Consider the following 23,020-nt stretch of genomic DNA (forward strand, 5'->3'; position numbering starts at 1 on the left):
GAACGTGCCCAGGCACGCCCACCCTCCCACCTCTGGATTTTAATCCAAATGGTCAAAGACAGATAATTGCATATGTTTCAACATTTAGAAAATATATCCTGCAGGAGCACCTGGGTGGCTCAGTCCGCTGAGTGACTCTTGATTTTAGCTTAGGTCATGATCTCACAGTTTGTGGGTTCATTGCTCTGTAGGGCTCTGCACTGATGGTGCTTAGCCTGCCCTCTCTCTTCCTCGCTCTCTTAAAATGAATAAATAAGCTTTAAACTTATATATATATCCTGCAGAGCGATCCATTATCACAGCGTTAGGATACATCTGCCATTATTCCATGAAAGGATTATATTTTAACATTTCCACATGTGTAAAGTAAGACCCCATTCTGATGATATACAAGGCCCACACATACCACTGTCATCAATTTTGTAATTTTCCTCAGACTACTTATTATTCATTATACTAGTCCTCACAAGGGTATACTTGAAGGGCATAATTGTTTTCTAATTCACAAAAATGATCGTCATCTGGAATGTTCTACCACAGAGCCTTAGAGTCCTAGAGTTAAACGGAGAATATCCCCTCAGTCACATCCCTGACAGGAGGCTGCGTCCTTAGCTGGCAAGTGAAAGGTTAGGGGGAAGAAACCTTCCTGTTCTGTACTGAGAGATGTGAGATTTAAACACAGAGTTATAATTACAAGACTTACTTACATATTTTTAAGAATGTATTTTTAAATGTTAAACTATCTTGATGACTAAAAAAAAGAAAAATCATTTTAGTTTGTTTATTAAAAAAAGAATTAATTAATATACTGCCTCAGTAACTTGTTTACAGCACAACTGTATAATTAGGCCCTAAATCAGCAGTGTCACTGTTACCATCTGAATGGAACATCATTTTGCCAATTAGTAGATGATGCATAATAATGTCAAATACACGATGTTACTCGATTTTTAATTAATTTTGGAGCCAGGGTGCTCATGTATCAAACACAACTGTGTCCTCTCTCTTAGAAATTTGGATATGTGTAAACATAATTTATGTTCATTAAAAATGCAAGACTGTCTCACAATGTGCAGCATGAGATGTTGAAAGGTGAAATCTAAAAACAAAATGCCTCCTGATGAAGATGTACTTTAATAATTGCCATCCCACATTTCTTTTGGTTGCTTTCAGTGCCTGTTGTGGCGCCAACAAACATCAACGGAGGTGGAGGAAGTCGTTCGGAACTCGTCATTACGTGGGAGGTAATTTTCTGTCCAACTGAGTTATTTTGAAAGAAAACGATTTAGCTGGCCAGGAAGAATACTGAAAAACAAAAAAGATTTATTTGATCACTACGGAGAATATATAAAAATACATGCTATAAAAGACTCCCCATGATGAATTACTTAGAGGAGGTATTGGAAACTCTTCTTATTTCTACTCAAGTGAGAAAGGATAACGGACTCAACACAATTCTCTCCCACATATAAGAAAAACAACTTCAATGTCTATTTCAGGTTTGTCAGTAGCATTTTAATTATTACTTGAGGGACTAGACATTATTGTATTTATTGTCTCTGGGACTATTGTGCACGAGTTAGACTCTGTAGCGTGCAAGTAGAAAGTTCTTTTCCTATCACTGTTTTTAAGGCCTTCCCTGCATCTAGATAAAAGCTTGAGCAAATGGTGTAGCTTTTGTGATTATTATCCTTATGAATTAACATATGGGCTCATTTTTATACTTGTTATAAATTTCAGCCTGGTTTATTACCATAAACTTTAGACTTTCCTCCAACGTAACGTTTCTTGTTTCTGGTAGCTTGGGTTTGCCTCAACCTAGGGCTTCTATGGTGTGAAAGGCAATGTAGAGTCAGATCTTTACCTATTCCCCATTCTGCTGTTGAATTTCTCCTTCCTCATTCACTGTTACCTCTTGCTTCTCCAGAGTTATAGTGGGTTTGGGCTGGGAGAAGAGGAAAAGTACTGAAAAGATCCTGACTGCTGGTACACTTGTAATTTGATTTTGGTGTATTCCAAAAGTGGCAAATGACCAGACACTGTTATTTTTTTATTAAGTTTTTAATTTTAATTCCAGTGTAGTTAACATACAATGGGATATTAGTTACAGGTGTACAATGTAGTGACATTAATATAGAGCACATTATTTAGTGCCCATCATGAGAAGTGTGCTCTTCAATCCGCATCACCTGTTTCACCGCCCCTCCTCCACTTCCCCTCCTGTACCCATCAGATGCTGTTATTTTATAGTGTACTTGTTTTTTTGTTTGCTTTTGTTTTTTGGTTGGGGGAGTGAGGCATCCAGAAGATGCCCCACTGGGGACTCCTAGTTATAATTCCTTGGTGCAAAGCCAATTGACTGCTAAAAAGTCTCCTCAATTCCTGGGGTCTGGCATGGTTCATACTAGCCTCTTCTAGAGTAGATTATCTTTCTCTTCTAGATGGTCTTTGCGGATAGAGTCCCTTTCAAAGCTGCTCATGGACAGGTCCCTTGCATGAGATTAACATTTACCCTCAGCAAACACCTTTGCTCTGTGTTCATTAGGAGTATAGTACATGCCTGCTTAACCTCTCTTTTCACTCTGCCACCATGTGCTGTCCAGATCTCTCTCCCCTTTACAAGTTTCTCAGGCATTTCTTAGTTAAAAGAACCCATGTGTCCCAAATTCCAGAGAGCACATACCGGCTGGTTCTTTGTGAGGCCTCTTCAGATGGTTAGGCAAATGATAAGAAGTGGCCTCTTTAGGGGTGCCTGGGTGGCTCAGTCTCTTAAACGGCTGACTTCAGCTCAGGTCATGATCTCACGTTCTGTGAGTTCGAGCCCTGCATTGGGGTCTGTGCTGACAGCTCAGAGCCTGGAGCCTGCTTCTTATTCTGTGTCTTCCTCTCTCTCTGCCCCTTCCCTGCTTGTGCTTTGTCTCCCTCTCTCTCAAAAATAATAAACATTAAAAAAATTAAAAAAAAGGAAGTGGCCCCTTTACTTTCCCTAGGTATAGGGGTGGGAATGCACAGATTTTTCTACGACTGTGTCAGAGGAGATATTTTCCTACTAATCTGTCCCTAAAGAAACAGACACTCCTTTGATATACCTTTGTCATAGAGGATGGGCTAAATTTTGCCTATCAATGGCTTGATGTCTCTCCTTGGAATGCATATTGTGTCATAACTTTGTTGTCAGCTTTGAGCCTCAGGTGTAACTGATAAAAGAGCCCTGCCCTTTTTTATTACCTGTGTACATGTTTTTGGCATTTTGATAACAACTTTCATACTGCCAAAGCATCCACTTACTTGGACTTTTTAACATTACACTTAAGAGCATGATGGCCATGGATGTTTTAATTAAAAACCATCACGGCTGACATGCACAAGAGGGGACATTTTACAATGTTATTCTCTCAGGAGACATTTTACAATGTCTGAAGACACGTTTGGTTGTTACAAAGAAGTTGGGGGAGGCTTGCTTTTGAGCGGAGGCCAGGACGCAATGCACAGGACAGCCCCCACCACACGGAATGTCTGGACCAAAATGCCAATAATGCCGAGGTGTAGAAACCCTGTTTCTGTAAGTGTAATTCATTGCATCTGTAAATGATCTTGCAGTAGCAAAAGACCTTTTATATCTACATGGTCCATTTTATTCCTTATAGAATTCCATTAAATATAGAGAAAGAGGAGTAGTGGTAGCAAACCCTTTCTGTCTGTGAGGAAACTGGTGCACAGAGATGTTTTTTTCTCTAAGTTGTACATGACAGAGCCAGAAGCCAGGTGTAGCTACTCTGAAAGTCATCCCTTCTTTGGAACATGTAGTTTCATGTACACATTGTGAACCCAGCACAGTGCCTGGAATGTGGTATGGCTTGTTCAAGTACGTATTGGATGAGTGGATGTGTCCTGACAGAGAAGACACTCTCAGAGGCCTGAGGGAGAGGGGACAACCCTTGTAGAGCATGTACAGGGCTTCTGTGCTACACTGGGTATTCCTGTCATTCAGTCCTCACAGTGATGTTAGGAGGTGGGTAATGCCACTTTCAGATAAGAACACAGAGGCTTAGAAATGTGGTATGGGTAGGGGCACTTGGGTGGCTCAGTCGGTTAAGTGTCCCACTCCTGATTTCAGCTCAAGTCATGATCTCACAGTTCGTGGGCTTGAGCCCTGCATCAGACTCTGCGCTAATGGCACGGAGGCTGCTTGGGATTCTCTCTGTCCCTCTCTTTCTCTGCCCTTCTTCTGCTCTCCCTCTCTCTCTCAAAATAAATAAATTAATTAACATTAAGAAAAAAAATAAATGTGATATGGGTGTTGGGCAGCTCAGCATTTGAACGCAGAGCTCTTGCTCCATGCTCTTTTGTTAAATTTTAATTCCACTTATCTGCACATGATGTCATGGTTCAGGATAGGCACGAGTCCCCGTGTGTGTGCCGTAAGCAGTAACCTTATCAAATTATTCTTGTCCTCTGAACACATTTCTCACAAAGACATTGACTCCCAAGTGAGCCTATAAGACATATGCTTTTGGGCGATGCTAAGTAGGTTATTTAGGGTTCAGTGTTCTTTGAAGGTCAAATAAACATTTCATCACAGTGTACAAGGAGTTTGGCCTGACTTCGCGCATTATTTTTTCTCCTCTAAGGTGAGAAATTACTGAAGGTTGATAATGTTTTTGCACATTCAGTATTTGAGATGAATGGGAAATCCTTTTTTTGTCCATTATTTTTTGTTTATTTGTTTATTTTGAGAGAGAGAGAGCAAGCAGGGGTAGGCAGAGAAAGAGGGAGAGGGAGAGAATCCCAAGCAGTCTCTGTACTATCACCACGGAGCCTGATGTCGGGCTCCGACTAACAAATTATGAGATTATGACACAATCTGAAACCAAGAGTTGGATGTTTAACCTACTGAAACACCCAGGCATCCCCTATGAATACTATTCTTAAATAGTCAGTTACAAGAAGAAAAAAAATCTTTCCATGATTTATAACGTCCTTGTTCTTTAAAGTGTTTCCCAAAACCATCACCTATGGCCTGCTCCCTGTTTTTATACAGATTCCCCTACACCATATCCGTGCTCTCAGGTGTAATGTATTGTTGCTTTCATGCTGTTGCAAGAGACGCTATGTCTTCCATTGCTGAAAATCGTTACTATCTGGTCTCTATTTAAAAAAAAAAAAAACATTTGCTGGCCTCTATTTAAAAAAAAAGATAATAAATCAAAATAATTTCCTCTGTGTTTTTTCTTGTGGTATCAGATATGCAGATACTTGCAGAAACTGCATTAATGAATGTAGTTTCCCATTTATCATTCACATTTGGCATCATGTATATTCAGTTACTGAGCCAAATTCTTCTGATGCCCAAACTTCCTTCAGGAATAGGTTATATATTTTTAGAAGGCAACACATACATTAGTTAAAGCCACAAGAAGGCATTTAGCAACTGCTTCAATTCAATCAACACAAATGAATGTTGGAACTCTGTTCCAAGCAGTGGGATTACAAATATAAATTTTAAAAAGGTCTGAATGCTCAGAGACCAACAGGACAGGACAATCTTAATCCAGCATGGAAGGTCAGGAAAGCTACCACCCTATCTTATCTCAAGTATGTTTTAAAAAAGAAATTGGGAATGGAGACACCATGCCAGGCCAAAGTCATTGCTATGGTAGAAGTAATAGTACCTGACGGACTTTCAAAACTAATGCACATCCAGCGACCATTCTAAATTCAGTCAGAATCCACCATTGTGGTTTATAAGTGACAGCTTTACTGGTCATTCCAGACTGCTGCTCATGTAAGTACACCATGGTATAATTTGCCTGCAATAAACATCCTTCTTGTGTTTTCTCCAGTGCCAAAGTAATGTGTATTTTGTGTTTATTTATTTGTTGTGGTTTGTTTTGTTTCCAGCAACCTACACACGATATATAACTTGGAATGTAGTAAATGCCAATTCCTTTTTTAGGGGTATCTTTATTCACATATTATCATAATTTATTCTCTAAGATACTCTCAAGTTTGAGATACTTGTGGTAAATATGTCATATGAAATAGGACTATAAAATTAGGAATATGGGATAAAGTACTGTGAAATACGAGATAAACACCTATACTGGGAGTTGATAAACATATATTATATATATATACATTTTTTGTAAAGGGCTGCTCAGGAAAATTATTCTGCCTTGTGGGCTATACATTGTCTCTCACAGCTTTCCAACCCTGCCATCATCATCAAAAGCATCCACATATCATATATAAATGAACATTTGTGACTGTGTTTATTTCAAAACCAGACTACAGACCAGATTTGGCTCTTAGGCCAGTTTGCTGTCCTTGGTCTATACGAAACATTCCGTTCCAGGGACACCTGGGTGACTCAGTTGGTTAAGCTTCCAACTTTGGCCCAGGTCATGATCTCGCAATTTGTGAGTTTGAGCCCCACGTCAGGCTTTGTGCTGACAGCTCAAAGCCCGAAGCATGCTTTGGATTCTGTATCTCCCTCTCTTTCTGCCCCTGCCCCACTCGCACTCTGTCTCTCTCTCTCTGTCAAAAATAAATAAACACATTTTAAAAAAATGTTGTAAGTACATATTCCGTTCTTAGTCTTTACCAACGTTAATAGATTTTACTACCAGAAGAATTTCTGAATTTCTTTATTCTACTGACCACTTGCTTTCCTTAAAGAAGGAAGCTTTGTCCTGACCGTCTTAAATAGCTCTTTTTCCCCTGCCCATATGGGAAGAATGAAATGAAGACCCTTAACAAGTATCTTGTAAGTATCTCCTCCCCACGGCTCCCCACCACACCCTTCTAAACTATGTATGTTAGACTCAGATCTTTGCTTGAGGGAACATCATGAGAAACACAAATTGTCTTGACTAACAAAAACTAAAATCACTAACTTTCTCAGATGAGCTAAACATCTTGATTAAATCTGAGACCAGAGTAGCATCAGAAACAAATCAAATGCTTTGGCAAGTAGCTTAAGGTCTCATAAATCTCTTCCATTCCACAAAAAATTAACTGTTTTAATTCTGATCTCCCTGTGAAAAGTGCTAATACAAGGAAACATTTCCTTCCCCAGGTGTTTGGACCTGTATTTTTCTTCCTCTTTTCACTTTCTGTATTTGTTAGACTGTTCCACATGGCAAGAAACAGAGCCCAGCTCAGGTCGTCTCAGTTAATGGGGATTTCTTTTAAAGCTACACGGGAGGTAATGAAGATGGAAAAAAGTCTCACTAACCAAGCAGGCAGGTCAAATGAAGAACTGGAACGTCGTTCATCACTGTTCAGAGCACAGTAGCTCTAGTCGGCTGCCGGCTACTCTGGTGATCCAGCTCCAATGGTCCCTCATGGCTTGTGCTCACTTCTTCCCGTTTCCTTTACTTACAACTTCCTATTTTGCTAACTGCTACATTCTGTCTCTTCTCTATGTGATTTATAGCTGCCATTGCCTCCTAACTTCTATTGCTTCATTATCCCTACTATATTCATTGTATATTTTCTATTTATTGCCTACTCTAAGTTTATCAGGTATTGGCCCCACCTATGTTTCATATTCAAATTCTATAGGGGAGAGGAATTGATGGGGTCCATCAGTCACTATGGAACACAAAGATTTGGCACCCAGGGCCTCATAGTGATTAAAATGGCACCATTGATTCTGGTGCCCATTGCTGGGTAATTAGATGTGGTCCAGGTCTTGGGATAATTTGATACAATGAATGGATATGTATGGGCAAGGAAAACCTCCTAAAAAGACTTGTAGGTATGCGGGACTGGAGCATTAATGTCCTGTCAGGTATGCCTTTAATAACAAAATATTTCAAAAAGAAAAGACAAGGAAGACATTTTTCTTTAAAAAAAAAAACCCTACATTTTCATAGATTTTAAAATGCAAACTTCTTGTAAACAGATGGAATATGTGTCTAAATTCAAGCATAAATTCATTTTTGTGTGTTTATTTTACGTGATTATTTATAGTGTAATATCTGTAGAGTTCTGGGGAACTAATATCTATTTTTGTTTTGTAATTTTAATAAGTTTACGTTTTAAGTGAGTCTTACAGGATTTGGTCTCTGTGAGAATAAGCAAATTTTTTTTGTTTTGTTTTTAAAAATGTCAGGAAAAGTACACCCTGATGTTACTACTAATGAAGATGTATGTTTTAAAAATACTGGAAGTTCTTTTATGCTTTTGTGTTTGAGTGATGCTCTATAAGTTTTAAAGCAAATATTATTATATAATAATTACATGTATCTTATAAGAATTTGTTGAAAATTTTATGAAAGGAAAATATAGCTAGCATTGAAATAGTTAATAAGTTAATTTTGTGCCGAGTTTAAAAATTCATATCCAAATTATGTTTTAACTTATACAGTCTTACAATCTTCTGAACTATTTTTATAACATTTCATTATTGCAACTTAATGAATAATCATGGAAAGAGATATAAACATGTAAAACCTGTTTTACATTTCCATTAAATTTTTCATTTATTTATCTGAATATCTTTAATTGGGGTCACTTTCCTAATTGGCGTTCCAAATAAAAGTATTATTATTTTTTCAATGTTTCATTAAACAAGGTTAATATCCATGTTTGTCTACAGAAAAGAAACGCCAATTCATCAATATAAATTATAGTAGCTCCATAAAATATTTTTGTAAATACTCAGTGATTGATCACTTCTGCCCAAGTCAATTCCAGAAGAACTACAGAATGGAGAGGAATTTGGATACATCATCATGTTGCGGCCAGTTGGCTCAACAACCTGGACCAAGGAAAGAGTACCATCTGTAGAATCATCAAGATTTGTTTACAGAAATGAAAGTATCACCCCCCTCTCTCCCTTTGAAGTCAAAGTGGGTGTATATAATAATGAAGGAGAAGGATCTCTGAGTACCGTGTCCATTGTCTACTCCGGGGAAGATGGTAAGTTGTGGTCAGCCCTGGAATGGTCATACTTGGGAATGTATCCATATGTTGCATTCATTTTCCATGAACCATTTTACTGAAGACGATTGTGTCTTTTTTTTGAATGATAGAACCTCAGCTGGCTCCAAGAGGAACTTCTGTCCAGAGTTTTTCTGCTTCGGAAATGGAGGTTTCATGGAATGCTATTGCCTGGAATAGAAACACTGGAAGAGTGCTGGGCTATGAGGTAATCCATATTAATTTCACTTCCACTTATGAATATGCCAGCTAACCATACAATTCTTGTTCAGTAGCCCTATGCTACTAACCTAGTTCTTAGGTTGTATGTCTATAGCTTTGGAGTGAGCAGAAGAGATCTTTCTAGGTGATCTTAAGCAAGCAAATTAACAAATGGTAGCCATTTGTAAGGTGACCAGATGATTATCTCATTTATACATTCAAATCACCATCATATTTGTTTCTTGGGGAATAATAAATATCTAATCCTCAATGATCTTGAATCATAGAAGAATTTCATTGAGAAAGCTATCTTTGAATTGGAGCAGGACTTGAATAGATGTAGTCATCTTGGAAAAGGCAGTTAAATGATAAGAAAAAAATCCTAGATTTTCATTAATCTGTCCTTTATAGTCTGTATAGAATGAGGTAAATCATATTTATGGGCCTTAATTCTCACAAAGTTAAACAATGAGACTTCTTAATTACTTTTTATTCTTTAGCTTGCAAATTCAGTGATTCCCCAAATGGATAACACATTTATTTTATTTTGGAGTTACAATAAAAGTATAATTCTATACCTCTTTAGTTGCTCCTTACACTGTTTTTGTTTTGCTTTTGTTTTTAATGCAGTTTCTAGTCCAAACAGAAAGTTCTATTCATATGATAGGTCTGTTACTCTAATCCAGGAATGCCTTACCTCTTATCTGAATCCTATTTATTTATGAAAGCTCATTTCTGTTTTTTTTTTTTTTCTGAAATTTATTGACAAATTGGTTTCCATACAACACCCAGTGCTCATCCCAAAAGGTGCCCTCCTCAATACCCATCACCCACCCTCTCCTCCCTCCCACCCCCCATCAACCCTCAGTTTGTTCTCAGTTTTTAACAGTCTCTTATGCTTTGGCTCTCTCCCATTCTAACCTCTTTTTTTTTTTTTTTCCTTCCCCTCCCCCATGGGTTCCTGTTAAGTTTCTCAGGATCCACATAAGAGTAAGACCATATGGTATCTGTCTTTCTCTGTATGGCTTATTTCACTTAGCATCACACTCTCCAGTTCCATCCACGTTGCTACAAAAGGCCATATTTCATTTTTTCTCATTGCCACGTAATATTCCATTGTGTATATAAACCACAATTTCTTTATCCATTCATCAGTTGATGGACATTTAGGCTCTTTCCATAATTTGGCTATTGTTGAGAGTGCTGCTATGAACATTGGGGTACAAGTGGCCCTATGCATCAGTGCTCCTGTATCCCTTGGATAAATTCCTAGCAGTGCTATTGCTGGGTCATAGGGTAGGTCAATTTTTAATTTTCTGAGGAACCACCACACTGCTTTCCAGAGCGGCTGCACCAATTTGCATTCCCACCAACAGTGCAAGAGGGTTCCCGTTTCTCCACATCCTCGCCAGCATCTATAGTCTCCTGATTTGTTCATTTTGGCCACTCTGACTGGCGTGAGGTGATACCTGAGTGTGGTTTTGATTTGTATTTCCCTGATAAGGAGCGACGCTGAACATCTTTTCATGTGCCTGTTGGCCATCCGGATGTCTTCTTTAGAGAAGTGTCTATTCATGTTTTCTGCCCATTTCTTCACTGGGTTATTTGTTTTTCGGGTGTGGAGTTTGGTGAGCTCTTTATAGATTTTGGATACTAGCCCTTTGTCTGATATGTCATTTGCAAATATCTTTTCCCATTCCGTTGGTTGCCTTTTAGTTTTGTTGGTTGTTTCCTTTGCTGTGCAGAAGCTTTTTATCTTCATAAGGTCCCAGTAATTCACTTTTGCTTTTAATTCCCTTGCCTTTGGGGATGTGTCGAGTAAGAGATTGCTACGGCTGAGGTCAGAGAGGTCTTTTCCTGCTTTCTCCTCTAAGGTTTTGATGGTTTCCTGTCTCACATTTAGGTCCTTTATCCATTTTGAGTTTATTTTTGTGAATGGTGTGAGAAAGTGGTCTAGTTTCAACCTTCTGCATGTTGCTGTCCAGTTCTCCCAGCACCATTTGTTAAAGAGGCTGTCTTTTTTCCATTGGATGTTCTTTCCTGCTTTGTCAAAGATGAGTTGGCCATACGTTTGTGGGTCTAGTTCTGGGGTTTCTATTCTATTCCATTGGTCTATGTGTCTGTTTTGGTGCCAATACCATGCTGTCTTGATGATGACAGCTTTGTAGTAGAGGCTAAAGTCTGGGATTGTGATGCCTCCTGCTTTGGTCTTCTTCTTCAAAATTCCTTTGGCTATTCGGGGCCTTTTGTGGTTCCATATGAATTTTAGGATTGCTTGTTCTAGTTTCGAGAAGAATGCTGGTGCAATTTTGATTGGGATTGCATTGAATGTGTAGATAGCTTTGGGTAGTATTGACATTTTGACAATATTTATTTTTCCAATCCATGAGCAGGGAATGTCTTTCCATTTCTTTAAATCTTCTTCAATTTCCTTCAGAAGCTTTCTATAGTTTTCAGCATACAGATCCTTTACATCTTTGGTTAGATTTATTCCTAGGTATTTGATGCTTCTTGGTGCAATTGTGAATGGGATCAGTTTCTTTATTTGTCTTTCTGTTGCTTCATTGTTAGTGTATAAGAATGCAACTGATTTCTGTACATTGATTTTGTATCCTGCAACTTTGCTGAATTCCTGTATCAGTTCTAGCAGACTTTTGGTGGAGTCTATCGGATTTTCCATGTATAATATCATGTCATCTGCAAAAAGCGAAAGCTTGACTTCATCTTTGCCAATTTTGATGCCTTTGATTTCCTTTTGTTGTCTGATTGCTGATGCTAGAACTTCCAGCACTATGTTAAACAGCAGCGGTGAGAGTGGGCATCCTTGTCGTGTTCCTGATCTCAGGGAAAAAGCTTTCAGTTTTTCCCCGTTGAGGATGATGTTAGCTGTGGGCTTTTCATAAATGGCTTTTATGATCTTTAAGTATGTTCCTTCTATCCCGACTTTCTCAAGGGTTTTTATTAAGAAAGGGTGCTGGATTTTGTCGAAGGCCTTTTCTGCATCGATTGACAGGATCATATGGTTCTTCTCTTTTTTTTGTTAATGTGATGTATCACGTTGATTGATTTGCGAATGTTGAACCAGCCCTGCATCCCAGGAATGAATCCCACTTGATCATGGTGAATAATTCTTTTTATATGCCGTTGAATTCGATTTGCTAGTATCTTATTGAGAATTTTTGCATCCATATTCATCAGGGATATTGGCCTGTAGTTCTCTTTTTTTACTGGGTCTCTGTCTGGTTTAGGAATCAAAGTAATACTGGCTTCATAGAATGAGTCTGGAAGTTTTCCTTCCCTTTCTATTTCTTGGAATAGCTTGAGAAGGATAGGTATTATCTCTGCTTTAAACGTCTGGTAGAACTCCCCTGGGAAGCCATCTGGTCCTGGACTCTTATTTGTTGGGAGATTTTTGATAACCGATTCAATTTCTTCGCTGGTTATGGGTCTGTTCAAGCTTTCTATTTCCTCCTGATTGAGTTTTGGAAGCGTGTGGGTGTTCAGGAATTTGTCCATTTCTTCCAGGTTGTCCAATTTGTTGGCATATAAGTTTTCATAGTATTCCCTGATAATTGTTTGTATCTCTGAGGGATTGGTTGTAATAATTCCATTTTCATTCATGATTTTATCTATTTGGGTCATCTCCCTTTTCTTTTTGAGAAGCCTGGCTAGAGGTTTGTCAATTTTGTTTATTTTTTCAAAAAACCAACTCTTGGTTTCGTTGATCTGCTCTACAGTTTTTTTAGTTTCTATATTGTTTATTTCTGCTCTGATCTTTATTATTTCTCTTCTTCTGCTGGGCTTAGGCTGCCTTTGCTGTTCTGCTTCTAGTTCCTTTAGGTGTGCTGTTAGATTTTGTATTTGGGATTTTTCTTGTTTCTTGAGATAGGCCTGGATTGCAATGTATTTTCCTCTCAGGACTGCCTTTGCTGCGTCCCAAAGCGTTTGGATTGTTGTATTTTCATTTTCGTTTGTTTCCATATATTTTTTAATTTCTTCTCTAATTGCCTGGTTGACCCACTCATTCGTTAGTAGGGTGTTCTTTAACCTCCATGCTTTTGGAGGTTTTCCAGACTTTTTTCTGTGGTTGATTTCAAGCTTCATGGCATTGTGGTCTGAAAGTAAGCATGGTATAATTTCAATTCTTGTAAACTTATGAAGGGCTGTTTTGTGACCCAGTATATGATCTATCTTGGAGAATGTTCCATGTGCACTCGAGAAGAAAGTATATTCTGTTGCTTTGGGATGCAGAGTTCTAAATATATCTGTCAAGTCCATCTGATCCAATGTCTCATTCAGGGCCCTTGTTTCTTTATTGACCGTGTGTCTAGATGATCTATCCATTTCTGTAAGTGGTGTATTAAAGTCCCCTGCAATTACCACATTCTTATCAATAAGGTTGCTTATGTTTATGAGTAATTGTTTTATATATTTGGGGGCTCCGGTATTCGGTGCATAGACATTTATAATTGTTAGCTCTTCCTGATGGATAGACCCTGTAACTATTATATAATGTCCTTCTTCATCTCTTGTTACAGCCTTTAATTTAAAGTCTAGTTTGTCTGATATAAGTATGGCTACTCCAGCTTTCTTTTGGCTTCCAGTCGCATGATAAATAGTTCTCCATCCCCTCACTCTCAATCTAAAGGTGTCCTCAGGTCTAAAATGAGTCTCTTGTAGACAGCAAATAGATGGGTCTTGTTTTTTTATCCATTCTGATACCCTATGTCTTTTGGTTGGCGCATTTAATCCATTTACATTCAGTGTTATTATAGAAAGATACGGGTTTAGAGTCATTGTGATGTCTGTATGTTTTATGCTTATAGTGATGTCTCTGGGACTTTGTCTCACAGGGTCCCCCTTAGGATCTCTTGTAGGGCTGGTTTAGTGGTGACAAATTCCTTCAGTTTTTGTTTGTTTGGGAAGACCTTTATCTCTCCTTCTATTCTAAATGACAGACTTGCTGGATAAAGGATTCTTGGCTGCATATTTTTTCTGTCTAGCACCCTGAAAATCTCTTGCCAATTCTTTCTGGCCTGCCAAGTTTCAAAAGAGAGATCAGTCACGAGTCTTATAGGTCTCCCTTTATATGTGAGGGCACGTTTACCCCTTGCTGCTTTCAGAATTTTCTCTTTATCCTTGTATTTTGCCAGTTTCACTATGATATGTCGTGCAGAAGATCGATTCAAGTTACGTCTGAAGGGAGTTCTCTGTGCCTCTTGGATTTCAATGCCTTTTTCCTTCCCCAGTTCAGGGAAGTTCTCAGCTATTATTTCTTCAAGTACCCCTTCAGCACCTTTCCCTCTCTCTTCCTCCTCTGGGATACCAATTATGCGTATATTATTTCTTTTTAGTGTATCACTTAGTTCTCTAATTTTCCCCTCATACTCCTGGATTTTTTTATCTCTCTTTTTCTCAGCTTCCTCTTTTTCCATAACTTTATCTTCTAGTTCACCTATTCTCTCCTCTGCCTCTTCAAGCCGAGCTGTGGTGGTTTCCATTTTGTTATGCATTTCGTTTAAAGCGTTTTTCAGCTCCTCGTGACTGTTCCTTAGTCCCTTGATCTCTGTAGCAAGAGATTCTCTGCTGTCCTGTATACTGTTTTCAAGCCCAGCGATTAATTTTATGACTATTATTCTAAATTCACTTTCTGTTATATTATTTAAATCCTTTTTGATCAGCTCATTAGCTGTTGTTATTTCCTGGAGATTCTTCTGAGGGGAGTTCTTCCGCTTGGTCATTTTGGATAGTCCCTGGCGTGGTGAGGACCTGCAGGGCACTTCCCCTGTGCTGTGGTGTATACCTGGAGTTGGTGGGCGGGGCCGCAGTCAGACCTGATGTCTGCCCCCAGCCCACCGCTGGGGCCACAGTCAGACTGGTGTGTGCCTTCTCTTCCCCTCTCCTAGGGGCGGGATTCACTGTGGGGTGGTGTGGCTCGTCTGGGCTACTTGCACCCTGCCAGGCTTGTGATGCTGGGGATCTGGCGTATTAGCTGGGGTGGGTAGGCAAGGTGCACGGGGGCAGGAGGGGCAGGCTTAGATCGCTTCTCCTTAGGTGATCCACTTCAGGAGGGGCCCTGTGGCAGCGGGAGGGAGTCAGATCCGCTGCCGGAGGTTTGGCTCCGCAGAAGCGCAGAGTTGGGTGTTTGCGCGGAGCGAGCAAGTTCCCTGGCAGGAACCGGTTCCCTTTGGGATTTTGGCAGGGGGATGGGCGGGGGAAATGGCGCTGGCGAGCGCCTTTGTTCCCCACCAAACTGAGCTCTGTTGTCAGGGGGCTCAGCAGCTCTCCCTCCCTTTGTCCTCCAGCCTTCCCGCTTTCCGAGCAGAGCTGTTAATTTATGACCTCCCAGACGCTAAGTCGCGCTTGCTGTCGGAACACAGTCCGCCCGGCCCCTCCGCTTTTGCAAGCCCGACTCGGGGGCTCTGCTTGGCCGGCGAGCCGCCCCTCCGCCCCGGCTCCCTCCCGCCAGTCCGTGGAGCGCGCACCGCCTCGCCGCCCTTCTTACCCTCTTCCGTGGGCCTCTCGTCTGCGTTTGGCTCCGGCTACTCTGTTCTGCTAATCCTCTGGCGGTTTTCTGGGTTATTTAGGCAGGTGTAGATGGAATCTAAGTGATCAGCAGGACGTGCGGTGAGCCCAGCGTCCTCCTAAGCCGCCATCTTGCCGCAACTCCTGAAAGCTCATTTCTAGTTTCCTCCTCTAACTCTTCTCTGATCACTCCCTGATTTTGGAATTCTTCAAATTCCCAGAGCATTTTTTCCCAATATCACTTACTTGGAATGCATCCTCTGCATTTTGTTTGCCTATATATTCTAGGCTCTCAACTAGATTATAAGGCACTCAAAGGCAGGCACCAAGCTTTATTCTCTTTTGTCTTTTTCAATGTGCATAAATCAGTACTAATGTATAGGAAGAGCCTGATATAAGTTGAATTATTAATTAACCTGTCACTCAAAGAACTCTGGAGGAAATATCAAGAACCAAATGTAACTGAAGTCCTTTGTTGATGGTATGAATCTTGCTTTGGTCCAAGTGATTATATATACCCTTTGTTACAGTCGATAACCTTTAGATAGCTCATGCAATATTTTATTTTGGTAACCTAAAAAAACTCTAGATTCTCTGATTTCCATTGTGAATTTTTATTTTTTAATTTCCTCCCTATAAATCTTAGACTTTGATTATTTTATTGTTGTATAACCATTGTAATTAGAAAATATTCTTCTATTTGTGCTCCTATGCTCCTCCCTTCCCATAACCTACCATGGTTGTTACTTGCTGGCAAACAATGAATTGTTTGTTCTTTGTTTTTAATGATCAGGTATTATATTGGACAGATGACTCCAAAGAATCCATGATTGGGAAAATTAGAGTCAGTGGGAATGTCACAACCAAAAACATCACAGGGCTGAAAGCTAATACCATCTACTTTGCTTCCGTGAGAGCTTACAACACTGCAGGGGCAGGGCCCTCAAGCCCCCCAGTCAACGTTACCACCAAAAAGTCTCGTAAGTATGCATCCCACTGCAGGGACCAAGATTCATCTATAAATAGAAACATGTTCCTTTGCTCATTCTCCATTTCATTCTTCCCATCTTCTTGTTTTACTTATTGCTTTGTTTGGTTAGTTTGTCCCTTAAATAAGGATAATTGTTGAAATTTTCTGATAACAATCAAAAGAAACCATTTTGATTTTTTGGAATTCCAAAAGAGAAAATATTCTGTGTATATAGATGCAAGATAGGAGAGTGTAATGTTTAAAAGCATAGGCTCTGATGCCCTCTCCCAACCTCAGTTCAAAACCTGACCTCTTGGGGTGCCTCGGGTCTCAGGCAGTTCAGCATGCAACTTCGGCTCAGATCATGATCTCATGGCTCACCAGTTGGAGATAGCTCAGAGCCTGGAGGCTGCTTCAGATTCTGTGTCTCCCTCTCTTTATGTCCCTCCCCCTCCTACGCTCTGTCTCTCTCTCTCAAAAAATGAATAAATACTAAAAAACAAACAAAAAAACAAAAAAAAAACTGACCTCTCATTCTTGGATTATTGAGTGGTTATTTAATCTTGCAGAGTCCCAATATCCTCACCTGGAAAATGTGAGAATAATAGTACCTATTTCCTCACAAGGCTTTCTTCAAGAGTGAAAGACATAAAGAATATATCTAGTACATACATTAGTACGTGCTTGGTAAATTGTTTTTCATTTGTTTCTATTTTGTCTTGTTTATCATTTGAGAATTAGACTGTACTCTGATGTGGCCCTAGCACTGCCAGATGTCTAGCTCTTTCTTTCTAGAATAACTTATCACTGCAGTATACTTAGAAGTCCCTCAGATTTAAGAATGAACTCTTCTACTTCTTTTTAACTCCCTTAATAGTCAGCCAGCTGTCTTTCACATAGGCAAGGCCTACTGAATAAAGGATGAGTAGTTGATCGTTGTTGCATTATGTTCTATGAGTGAGCCTGGTATTACACAAGTATTCTATATTATGAGGCACAGTGATCAAATATGATTTAGGAGCAGCTGCCATATGTCCTTTTTATGACTGTATAATTCTTGTATATTCCTTACCTGTTGCACGTGAACATAAATTATTTGTGTTTACGGGCTTTTAAAAACACATTCTTTGGTCTCTGAATCCCAATAAAAAAGAGGATTCAAATATAGTTGCTGAATTTTGAGAAACAGTTCAAACCTTATATAGTTCAAATATGGTTGTTGAATTTTGAAGAAGACTGAGATATGGATACATAGGAAAAGGATAGCTTGCTGTTAAATGCAGTATTCTTTTCTATGTATTGAAAAAGAACAGGTGGTTGAAGTCAGTTTGAAAATCAAGTGATATAAAGTTTTTTTCCTGTAAACACATATTTGTCCTATCCAAAAAGAACTTAGACATCATCTCAGTTATTAAACCTTTGACTATAGAATACATGATGCATTTATGTCCATATCACCAGTCAAGTAGCCAAAGACCTGGGTTCTAATTCTGGATACATCACTGATTCATGACCTGAAACAGGACAAGGCATTCCATTTTGTTGCTTTAATTTTCTTATCTGCTAAGTGGAAATTCTCTCTACCTTCACTCCTTTCCCAAATCATTGGTGAGGCATAAATGAAGTGCTGATTATAGGAGCACCTTGAAAAATACAAGGTGCTGTGAAACTGCTAGGGAGAAACAGACAGGTAGCAAACAGCCTCGGGGGATCAGTCCATTTCAAGGGGAGAGTGGGGCCAATAATTCTTAAACCAGCTCTCTTCCAATCTACCCAGTTTGAAAGAGACTGGGTCATGAGCAGTCCTCAAGAACTGATTAACTAGAAATGTAATTCTCTTTCTCTTCCCGTTTTATCCCATGCTGACCAAATCAATGAAGCCATTGCCATATATGGGTATGAATGATTTGCTTCTGGAGTCCTTCTGGAGTCTAACCTTTTTCAGCTAATCTTCAAATCTGGATGGAAATTTCCAGTGGTTTTAAGATTGTCCAGGTATTCAGAGATGCCAAACTCACAGAAACCCGTTTGTGTAATTCAGTTCCTATCTCAGGCACTATCAAGGGTGATTTGAAGTGTGTAAAGATAGTATTTAAAAAACCTCACAGATTTGTATCGTGATTGATGGACAGACACGATAGTGCAGTAATTGAGGCAATGCTTAAGTTAGCTCATATTATCTGTACTCATATTGACCAGTTTAGGGTGGACTGGGACCTGAACAATAAACTACTTTAAGAAGCTTCCAAAATAACTTCCTTTTCTGCAACCTGAATTTGCTAGTTTGATCATCTGTACAACTTAAATCATCATGCATTAGTTTGTGCTAACTTACTCTATGTGTTTAAGCGTAAAACTCGTCTTTGACATGGTGACCCCATGTTTGTTCAGTTGCCCTCCTTCAAGCACTTGATACTTCAAGTGGCCTTAACTGAAATTTGGATTAAATGCCAAGATGATCATAGGTGGCTTGTCTGAGTGTTCACACGTGCTCATCGTTGTCAAAGAGTATGGGACATATCCTTTGAAAACAGTTTGATTAACAAGGAACGATTTCACCACGATGTAATGTTAGAATGTATCTGCTGAGAGAAAATTGAGAGGAGATTCAGGAAATTTAAAATGCAGTTTATTATTTTTAAGCATTCATATTCTTTCCTGATTAAATCAAACAAATGAAAACCCTTATAACTCCTAATTTCTTTAGGGCAATTTTGTTCAAATACTTCTTAATGTTGGCTTTCACCAGTCTGTATCCTTCAGTGTCCCAGCCAAAAGGACTTGAGAATAAGAAGTTCTACAGGTCTCTAACTCATTACATTTGAGTTATATTTGAATACCAAGTAAACCTCTAATTTTCTTCTGTAACATTCTATATCATTGTCATTATGAAAATAGAATAGAATTTTTTTCCGATTCCTATTGTTACTGTTTAGATTTCCACAACTTAGTGGTACAAAGAAATACAAATTTATTTTCATACCTTTCTAGAGGTCAGAAGCCAGAAATGATTTTCAGCGGTTGGAAATCAAGGTGTTGGTGTCAGCTCTGCTCCTTTTGGAGTCTCTAGAAGAACATGTGTTTCTTTGTGTTTCCTGGCTTCTAGAGACCACCTGCACTCCTTAGCCGTGACCCTTTCCTCTATGTTGAAGGCCAGCAGCTCCTTATCTTTAAATCTCCCTGTGACTCTCACCCTCTGTTTCTGTCATTGTATTTCCTCTGACTCTGCCCTACTACCTCTGTCCTTCCCTCTTAAGGATTGTACTTCACCCACCTGGAGAATCCAGGATTGCTTCCCATATAAAGATCCTTAATTTAATCATACCCGGCACAGTCCTCTTTTCCATTAAAAAAAAAAAAAATTAGAGGGCACCTGGGTGGCTCAGTCGGTTAAGCCTCCAACTTTGGCTCAGGTCACGATCTTGTGGTTTGGGAGTTCGAGCCCCACGTCAGGCTCTGTGCTGACAGCTTGGAGCCTGGAGCCTGCTTGGGATTCTGTGTCTCCCTCTCTCTCTGCCCCTCTCCCACTCATGTTCTATCTCTTTCTCAAAAAGAAATAAACACAAAAAAATTAAAAAAAAAATATTAAGCCCACAAATGCCAGGGATGAGGATATGGAAATGTTTCAGGGAAAGGGCCTTATTATGTTGACCACAGCTATAAAATACTGAGCATGTCTATATCCTAAGCCCTGTGTTAATTTTCCACATACATTATCTCACTTAATTATTATAACAAATCAAAGAATTTTGTATTTTAATCCTTAGATATGAAAAGAAATGCCTAGTCAGGTTGTTTTGGCATCTATTAGACTGAGAGACACAATGAACATGGATGGATTCTCCGAATCTCTTCATCCCATGAATACTGTGCTAATTTGTAATCTTCATCTTTAACCATCTACATAGTCTCTCTCTTTCCAAACTCTCAAATCTTCAGTCTAAACCTCAAATGGTCTTTGGATTTCTGTTCCGAAAATGGAATTGTGCCCTATTCTTCTTCCAGAATTTCATTGTCTCCTCTATTCCACAGAACAAAGGCCAAGAGGATCTTTCACCATCTGTCCCAAAGTCCTTTTCTATACTTATCTTGCTAGCTAGCCATGGTAGTATGAGAATTATTGATCTTCCACAACTTAACATTCACTTACCTCACTTCATGTATTCTCTCCATGTGGCGTGCCCCTGCCGTGCCTGTCAACGGTGAAATATCTTTCCTACCAAATTGTAAGTTTCCCCTATTTTCCCCTTTTATGTATTTGTAATTTTTCTGGGTGTTCCACCACTTTGGCTCATTGTGAGATAGTGTTGGAAAGAGAAAGGGACTCCTGAGTGAAAGAAGGTTGTCTGTGAGTCCCAGCTCCGCCATGCACTACCTGTGTGAAAGGTCTAATTCTCTGATGACTCAGAACCCATTTTCTCATCGGAAAAACAGATGAGGCTTCCTCCAGAGTTTTCTCTGAGAACTAAAGGTTATTATGTACACCAAGGTGTCCCAGAGGCTGCCATACAGCACAAGCTCAGTGCATCGTAACACATTATTATACTTCTTCTGCAGTGGTGATTTCATTTTCTTTGCATTTCTTAAAACAGGAAAGCACTTTCTACTTTCTTTCTCTTTACAAATTGTTGCAGAAATTGTCTTCAAGGGTCATGAAAGGACAACCAAAGCGAAGATGAGGAATGCCTTTAATGAAACATTGAAGATTGCTCTGATTCCAAATGCTATCCCTGGATCTAACTTTGATTTTCCATGTCCTTGAGATGACATCAAGATTACCTCAGAAGAGTGGTGACAGCAAAAATTCTGCATCCATCACACATTCATACTGTCACTGTCTAGATTTTCAGTCTGATACTTGATCATCCATTGTAAATTCTCAGAAAGCAAAGCTCACATTTACCAAAATCTCTGCCTATTCTGATTGGGCAAGCTAAAGAGAAGACAGAGCCTTTTTTTGGAAGCATGATGAATCAGTCAATCACTCAAGAAAAATAGTGCTTCACATGAGCTATGCATAGGGTGAGGTGGCTGACGGAGATTAAAACAGCCAAAATCTCTGCCTTCAGGCAATTTCTCTTTTAGTGGAGAGGCAACCTGAAAGAAAACAAAACAAAAAAAAATTAAAGAATCATAAATTGTGAAAAAAACTACAAAGAAAATAAGAGGCTGAGATATACATAAAAAGGAGGAGCTTTGTAGTGAAGGGTATATATTTTGATATGGCATGAAAAATAAAAAAAAGATGTAGTGGACAAAGGGATCTCCAAACAGAAAGAACAGCTTATGCAGAGCTTAATAACAAAGACTGAAGTCTTTGTTATTATTGTTACTGGTGATAATGATGATGCCTTTTTGTTTTTTTTTTTTAAGTAAATATCAGTGATACAACAAGAATCATAGCTTAGTGAAAAATTATCTATTTCTAAAAGACAACTGAGGGGCATTGAAAATATATTGTGAGCCACACAGATATCACTTAAATGGAATTTAGATTACAATCAAAGGAAGAAAAAAATTTACCTCAATTCCAAGAAGAAAAGAAAAAAAAAAAAAAACTACTGCATATATAGAAAGAAATATTCAGACCCAGCAACACAAAGTGTTTGCAAGTTTTGGTTCAATTTGGCCCCTGTCGTTGACTGACTAGTACTCTGTACTGGATTTTTCTTGCTGTAAATTTGCAATCAATCCATATTTAGACATAAAGGAAGCATTAAGCTTTTATTTCATCTTGCACTTATGTTCTTTCTCTCTTGCCCAAATGTCAACCCCATGCTGTTACTTAGAAGTGTAACATAAGAAGTTGTTTTTGAATTGAGTTCACAGTGTGAACTACAGTTGAATATAAATGCCATCTACAGAAAAATTGATCACAAGGAAAGCATTAGAGCTGTAGACAGCTAGTTTAATGTCACTCCGTCATTTGATTAATAGAAAATTATTTCGTCTCTGAAAACTGCATAGAACGCTTTTAAAAATTAGAAAAGTGCTTGTTTTTTTGAGTTTACCATTGACCAACTTGGTACAGATATCCATGGCATGTGTTTCATATTAGCCATGTGACAACGTTTTAGATTTTCAAGGTAATGGAAATCTCAATGTCATCATAGATATTTGAAATCCAGTTTAACTATGTACATTAAGCACATGAAACCAGAACTGTTAATAGTGTTCATATCAATAGTGACTATGAGTAGCTAAAACTCTACCACTTTATCTGTCTTTTTTTTATAAGAGATTTTCTTAAAATTTTTAAGCTGTATTTATTTATTTGGAGAGAGAGAAAGTATGAGAGGGAGAGAGAGGATACCAAGCGGGCTTCACTCTGCCAACCCGGAGCCTGACATGGGACTCGAACTCATGAGCCGTGAG

At 39.0% G+C, this 23,020-nt stretch overlaps 1 protein-coding gene across 1 annotated transcript in view; it reads left to right on the forward strand.

Moving 5' to 3' along the window:
* The window catches only part of LOC122487448 (contactin-6-like), a 295,894-nt gene that overhangs the window by 267,372 nt on the left and 5,502 nt on the right, over positions 1-23,020 (forward strand). The window contains 4 exon segments of the mRNA XM_043587958.1: positions 1,174-1,244; positions 8,694-8,928; positions 9,042-9,157; positions 16,469-16,655. Coding sequence (XP_043443893.1) covers positions 1,174-1,244; positions 8,694-8,928; positions 9,042-9,157; positions 16,469-16,655 — 609 coding nt within the window.

This window comes from Prionailurus bengalensis, chromosome A2 (genome assembly GCF_016509475.1).
Source record: "Prionailurus bengalensis isolate Pbe53 chromosome A2, Fcat_Pben_1.1_paternal_pri, whole genome shotgun sequence".
NCBI lineage: Eukaryota > Metazoa > Chordata > Mammalia > Carnivora > Felidae > Prionailurus > Prionailurus bengalensis.